Source organism: Suricata suricatta, chromosome 7, assembly GCF_006229205.1.
Source record: "Suricata suricatta isolate VVHF042 chromosome 7, meerkat_22Aug2017_6uvM2_HiC, whole genome shotgun sequence".
Lineage (NCBI taxonomy): Eukaryota > Metazoa > Chordata > Mammalia > Carnivora > Herpestidae > Suricata > Suricata suricatta.
The window spans coordinates 50,511,455-50,518,887 of NC_043706.1; the positions used below are offsets into that span (position 1 = coordinate 50,511,455).

At 35.9% G+C, this 7,433-nt stretch overlaps 1 protein-coding gene across 1 annotated transcript in view; it reads left to right on the plus strand.

Moving 5' to 3' along the window:
* The first annotated feature begins 1,043 nt into the window (after positions 1-1,043).
* The window catches only part of FAM83B (family with sequence similarity 83 member B), a 66,831-nt gene continuing 60,441 nt past the window's right edge, over positions 1,044-7,433 (plus strand). The window contains exon 1 of the mRNA XM_029945374.1: positions 1,044-1,487. Within this exon, the coding sequence (XP_029801234.1) occupies positions 1,044-1,487 (444 nt within the window). The remainder of the gene's footprint in view (positions 1,488-7,433) is intronic.

Genomic DNA, 7,433 nt, shown 5'->3' on the forward strand with positions numbered 1-7,433 from the left:
GGGATTAAAATACTCCTTCTTGCCACCTGATCGTATTCTTACTCATTACCTCAGGTTCAGCTGAAGCCTACATCCTACACAGGGCTAGTCATAGCTCGTTTATTCCATGTTGATATCTACTTGCTTTTATCTGAAAGCACTGACTACAAGCAGGACTCATTGTGGTTCATAGCAGTATATGGCTTTGTTCAAAGTGATTACAGAAAGTTTTGTGTGTATGTTTTGTTTTGCCTCTTTAGCTAATTAATACATTTCTGGAAGGAAAGTATTTCATGCTTTTTATATTTTTAATATGGGATTATATGCATCACAAGTATTAGTAAAAGCTTCTGTTAATGGATGGCCCGGTACTGATTGTTTTGTATCTTAAACAATTTTGTAAAACCAAAATCAAGATAGCTTATAGAAACAAATGACCATATGCCATATGTAGTCCCAGGTTAAAGTGAAGAAAGGGTGACCTTTCTGGATGTCAGAGAAAAGAAGGCATATTTTCCTAGGTGAGAAACTGAACATAGAGGTACCTTGGAAAAGGGAGATCAACTAGAGGCTGGTAAAAGGAAATCTGGGGGCGCCTGGGTGACTCACTCCGTTAAGCGTCCAACTTCAGCTCAGGTCTTGATTTCACAGTTCATGGGTTTGAGCCCTGTATTGGGCTCTGTGCTAACAGCTCAGAGTCTGGAGCCTGCTTCTGATTCTGTGTCTTCCACTCTCTGTGCCTCTCCCCACTCAAGCTCTGTCTTTTTCACTCTCCAAAATGAATAAATGTTAAAAAAATTAATAAATAAAAGAAAATGTATTTAGCTCATTTGTAATACATATATAAACTATGGTGCAATTAGTGTCACTTTGGATGTGACCTGTGACTGGTAGTGGAAATGAATAAATGTAAAAATAATGATTGACATGGGTCATAAAACATTTTGTTACAGAATTCTAACTGATCTTCATTTCCTTCTTTTCAAGCACCCACATACCTCTCCTCACTGCACAAATGGACATTTGAAAGTGTTTGAAAGTGCTGTTGTCAAATTCTCGCAAGCATGGAGACCTCATCAATGCTGTCTTCACTGAACGATGAGTGTAAATCAGACAATTACATTGAACCTCACTACAAGGAATGGTATCGAGTAGCCATTGATGCACTGATCGAACATGGGTTAGAAGCATACCAACAATTCCTTGCCAAGGAACGAGTATCAGACTTTCTAGCTGAAGAAGAAATTAATTATATTTTGAAAAACGTCCAGAAAGTTTCACAAAGCACAGCACATGGTACTGATAACTCCTATGATGATACCTCATCTTCGGGGACTTACTGGCCCATTGAATCTGACGTGGAAGCTCCAAATCTTGACTTAGGCTGGCCGTATGTGATGCCTGGACTGTTAGGCGGTACCCATATAGACCTCCTCTTTCATCCACCAAGAGCACACTTACTTACAATTAAGGAAACTATTCGGAAGATGATAAAAGAAGCAAGAAAGGTAATCTTTTCATTCCTAAATGAAATTGTTTTTCAATGAAACTTTTTAAAGTTGAAGTATAGTTGACCTACAGTGCTACATGAGTTTCAGGTGTGCAGCACAGTGATTCATCAAGTCTGTACCTTATGAGGTGCTCACCAGTAGTGCACTTACCGTCTGTCACCACACAACACTGTTACAATACCATTGATTATATGCCCTACATTGTACTTTCATTCCTGTGACTTACTCATTCCAGTCTAAATGAAAAATATGAAACATGGAAAAGCATCAAAGTAGTATAACAGATATGTATGTTAAATGCATCTCTATATGTGTGGACCATGCCTATTATTCTCAGGAAATGTACCTGTAAAGGGATTGTACTTCCCATAGCTTGTGTAGATTTAACAGACTGGCATTAGGATCCTGCTCTAGGTGGAGATTTCCTCCTCTTCTTCCTGTACATCCACCTTCTTCTGCCTGTGAAGGCTACAGTGTGTGGACTGGGAATGAAATGATGGGACACATTGAGTCAAGGCACTTACATTTTCCTTAATCTCTGAAAGGAAATGTGTTTTTGGTAAGTCAGTTGAAATTTGTTTTGAACTCAAAAGGACTGAGCCCTAATTCTTGCTCTAGATATAGTTGATGCTCTTATTTAAGAGCATAGATGTACTTATTTATTTCCTCAGTTTTGTGGAAACAGTATAAAATCAGGCATGATAATGTAAAATTCTGAAGTTAGATCCTGAGGTGCTTAGTATTTTAGGGCCTCTGTACTCTTTATTAAATATTTATATTGGCTTATAAATCTCATAAATTCTATTTTAGAGCTTCAGTAGAATTGTAGAAATTTTCTTTTAATCAATCAAATAAAAGTTACTGAGTATTTTCTAGGTACTCAGTACCATGATAGAGAATTTTGACATTACAAAACATTTCCAAAGCTGTTCATTAAACTCAGCCTAGAGTTTTGAAATGAATGGATAAAGAATTAATCTTGTTCACTATAAAGCATCTATTTCTTACTTACAGATACCATGTAATATAGAAATGTGACCTAAAAGCGCCCTGAGGATCCACACATATGTGACATGGATTTATTTTGTGTCAACAAGACCCAGAAATGCTTCAAAAGCTTGCTTTTATGAAGTACAGAAATATAAGACCCTTAAAATCCACAGTGACATTGTAGTTTGCTAGATAGGCAACTAAAAGCCTCACAGTCCTGTTAGGGAGACACGATGTTCTGAGGCCAATGTCAAATGTAGGCTTTGCAAAAGTAAGGGGATTTTTATTTTCCACCAAACCTTTTAAATTCAAACAATCTGACTTTTAGCCATGAAATTAACAGTATCACATTAAAGAAAGTACTAATCTATCCCATTTGCTAAAAATTAGCTACAAAAATCAGGCATGCGGTAGGGGCCCAAATTTATTGAATGAATCGGACGATCAGTTCAATTTTCTAAATTGAACTGTGAGTGTTTTAAAAACTGTAGTATCCTATGCTCTGTGGATGCATTATACAATTGTATTTTGTAAAACAGCGGAAGGAAAGTCAAGAATATAGATGAATCCTTATAAAGGTAAAATAACAATGTCTTGTACTATAACATTTGCTAACTTTTGTTTGGGGAGACTATATGTTTTCGAACTATAATAATAACTGAAAATTGAAAAACACACCCGTGAAGGTTAATAGTATGATGGTAAACTTAGTAGTTATGAATTCATCAGCCTACACCACAGCTAGTTTCCTTTGGAGCATTGCATTTCTGTGATGCAAAATGAAATTTAGGAGATATCATGAGTTCTTGGGTTAGCAATCATTGGAAACTGAACATAGTTATGAACATAGTTTGTTGTATTCTTTCTGATGTGGCAGCTATTTATTTTGTGAGCCTCTAAAAGTAATATCCTCTGCCCAATCTTCGTCTGCTGGGAGTTCCCACTTACATTGGCAAGATGAGGATTTTGAAGTCCATGCTGTAAAACAATGATCTCATGCTCTGCTTCTCCTCCACAAGGTCAAATGGCATGATATAAGAAAGGATTGTTCCTGTATTTGATTTTGTGTATACATATCCAAGCTAAAGTCAAAGAAAGAGAATTATTTAAACCTTGTGACTTGAGTATATAGCAATTGAATATAAATCATACCAGTAACTTAGAGTTTCGTTTTGTTTTATTTTATTTCCCAAAAGCATTGGAGAACATTTTAATTTCCACCCAGATGCATTCAATATTGAGGTCAAGTGGTCTATAGATGTGTGTAATGTATATTTCTCCAATCTTTTGGAAATATCTTCACGTGCCACAATGTCTATTTAAAGATTTTTGGAGGACCCAGTACTCCAGAAAAGAACATTATTGACCCCATTTTTACAAAATGTTACACTGTTTAGCCCATATTAGACAAGGTCTTGTGAAAACATTGTAAAATAAGAACAAATATTATTTTGAAGGAAAGCTTATCAGAACACATTGCTTCGTAGACTGATTGTGGTTTTTATGACTATCATTTACTCAGCGAGTATAAGTCAAGTGCTTATAATTTCAGAATGAATGGAAGCTTTTTAGGTTGCAGGATCAACTTCCTGTTTTCTAACTATTTTCAGAAGACAAATTCTCTTTATTAGTTAACACTCAATGGATTGTCATGGCATTATGAAGAGATGGTATTTTTTTTTCATCAAGTGTTTGAGTAATGTATATTTTGATGAATAGAACAAATTTTCTTTCCTTTAGCTTTCTCAGGCAGATAGATTACTTAGGTAATCATTATACAACTGTTGAGCTATGAGGCCAAACATATCATAGGAACTAGCAAAGCAGAACCCATGAAGTGATCTCAGAGAAGCATTTAAGTCATTTTTATTGTTCTGTTTGCAATTGACTTAGGTATTGTGAAAATAAAGGTCATGCTATGCAAAAATCTAAAAATATGCAAGAATCCAAAAGCACTTTTCTTAGAGGTCCAAGCTTTAAGAAGTCTAACCACCAAATTAACTCTGTAGTCCCTTGAGAATGGAAATAAAGATGATACTCTATCCTATCCATCTTTACTGGCAATATCTTGTTTTTAAGCTTCACTAATTTATATGCTCTTGTTTCTATCTAATGTAACATAGGCTCTGAATCATTCTACTTTGATAAGCAAAACGTAATCCTTATAGTATTTTAAAAAATCCATAGATTTGCTTTTATTTATTTTTTTTTTTTTCCAGTTGTCCCTTAGAACTTGTATAGAGGTTTTTTTTTGTTTTGGTTTCTTTTTTTTTTTTTCCTTTTGTTGGTTTGTTATTTCTTTGTATGCCTATTTTCTTATTAGAGAATTTTCTGCTGGGAAAATCCAGTTACAGGTAACTTCTTACTTTGCCCTGAAGGGACCATATTTTGATTTACTGGCTGTTTTCTCTAACTCCTTCCTATTTTTCACTATGTGCTTGCCATAATTACATTTGGGTCGACTTTATAAAGTCTGATAGCGTCTAGGAAGACTTTTCCCAGGTAATTACTTGTCTCTCAAGAGGTGTTCCCAAGATGATATATGCATGTATTCCTAATTACTGTGAACACCTCTTATGAAAGCATCCTCTCTAATTACTTTAAAAAGCCGTCTTTCATTAAAGTCATTTTTCTCCTAACCATTCAGTGGTGGATATCCATAAAGTCATAATTTCTGATAGTCTTGAATATGTGTGTGCTTAACCAGAATGCTATTTGCATCTGTTTTCTTATTCTAGGCTAGCGTCTTCTGTGATGTGAATCTTACTCTTGTGAAATATGGACTCAGGAAGACACATAAGCAAGAGTCTAGTGAGAATTAGGGCAGACTAGTACCTGAGGTGTTCTGTACTGCTTCTCTGAAGTTTAAGTCTTGATTCCTCCCTGACTCACTGTTGTTGGGTGTGGCTGTTATGGCCTGGGGAGCTATTAGTAATGCAGAGAAACTTTAACCACCAATTGGCCCATGGCCACAAATGGAAAGGTAAGAGATGATGGGGCTTTTCCTGGGATTTGCCTGGCATTATAAAAGCAGTACTGTACTAAAGACTCTTTTCCCAAGGGTTTACCACTAACGAGTTAGAGACTGAACAAGTCATTGTACCTCCCCATTTATTTAGTGAAAGACATGAAGCAAAGTCTTTTAATGTTTTTTTGTTGTTTATTTAAATTCAAGTTAGTTAACATATAGTGTAGTATTGGTTTCAGGAGTAGAATTGAGTGATTCATCACTTACAAATCACATCCAGTGCTCATCCCAACAAGTGCCCTTCTTAACAGCCATCACCTGCTTAGCCCATCCCCCGCAATCCCATCCAGCAACCCTCCATTTGTTCTCTGTATTCTACAATCTCCTGTGGTTTGCCACCCATCTGTTTTTATCTTACTTTATTTTTCTATTGCTTCCCCTATGTTCATATGTTTTGTTTCTTAAATTCCACATATGAGTGAAATCACATATTTGGCGTTTTCTAACTTATTTCACTTAGCATAATACATTCTAGTTCCATCCACATTGATGCAAATGGCAAGATTTCATTCTAATGTTCTTGTCCACGTCTCTAATATCACTTACCAATTCAAGATTATTTCAATACATTATACTCCTTGCTGAATTAGTTCATTATATGAATAATTTTAATTGTGTAATAGTGTGTCACTTCCATCTGTATGGCTGTGATCATATCCTGCCCAGCTAAGTGATATTGATGTATTTATCAGTGCCTTTATTAGGCTAGGATCATCACTCTCTTAATGTTTCCAATTTTTATTAAGACTTTCCTCTTTGCTCTCGTTATTACAACTCTCACTGTGAATACTTTCATGCTTTGAATTTGAGTCAAAATTGTTTATTTCCAGGAAATGTGTTTTGCTTAGTCAGACTGAATGAAATTGTTTTTATCCTGTGACATTAATTCGAATACCTCTTCTCTAAATAAAATGCATTCCATGTTCATATGTGTAAGTATATGTATATATAAATAATATAATAAATATTATGTATATAATATATATAATAGTGTATATATATGTGTTGGGGGAGAGAGAGAGAGATCGATCTTGTTAAAATTGCATAGACTTTGCTGTGCTAACCCTAGCTGTATCTGAATGGGAATACTCTTTAAGCACTGGTGCTATACAGGAAGAAAGCAAATCACCCATTCTTCTCATTTCATTCACCCACTCCCTTTCTATTAGTAATAACTCTGATGATATTAAGTATACAATTTTAAACATAGTTACTTAAATTTTTTTTATTGTTTATTTTTGAGAGAGACAGAGGACAGCAAGGGAGGGGCAGAGAGAGAGAGAGGGAGACCCAGAATCTGAAGCAGGCTTCAGGCTCTGAGCTCTCAGCACAGAGCCTGATGTGGGGCTCGAACACAGGAGCTGTAAGATCATGACCTGAGCTGAGGTCAGAAGCTTAACTAGCTAAGCCATTCAGGGGCCCTTAACACAGTCACTTAAGGGAGAAGAGAGAGGAAAGAAGACACTATGTAGGGACTCTGATCTTATTGCAAGATCAAGTTTTAGGCTTCCTTAATTGACTTGAAAACTTTTATGGACAAGAAGCTGCAGCTTCTCTCTTTCTCTCTTTGTTTCATTCTCACTCTCCCCCTCTTACTCTCTTTAAATTACCCAAATTCAAATAATGCTCTTTTTAAAATTAAACTAAATTAATTTATTTTTAATGTAATTTATTATCAAGTTGGCTATATAGTGTATGCAGTGTGCTCTTGGTTTTGGAGGTAGATTCCCATGATTCATCATTTACACACAACTCCCAGTGCTCATCCCAACAAGTGCCCTCCTCAATGCCCATCACCCATTTTCCCCTCTCCCCCAACCCCATCAACCCTCAATTTGTTCCTTCCCTCTCTGTAATTGTTTTTTCCCCTTCCCTTCCCCCATGGTCTTCTGTTAACTTGATCTCAAGTTCCACATATGGAACTT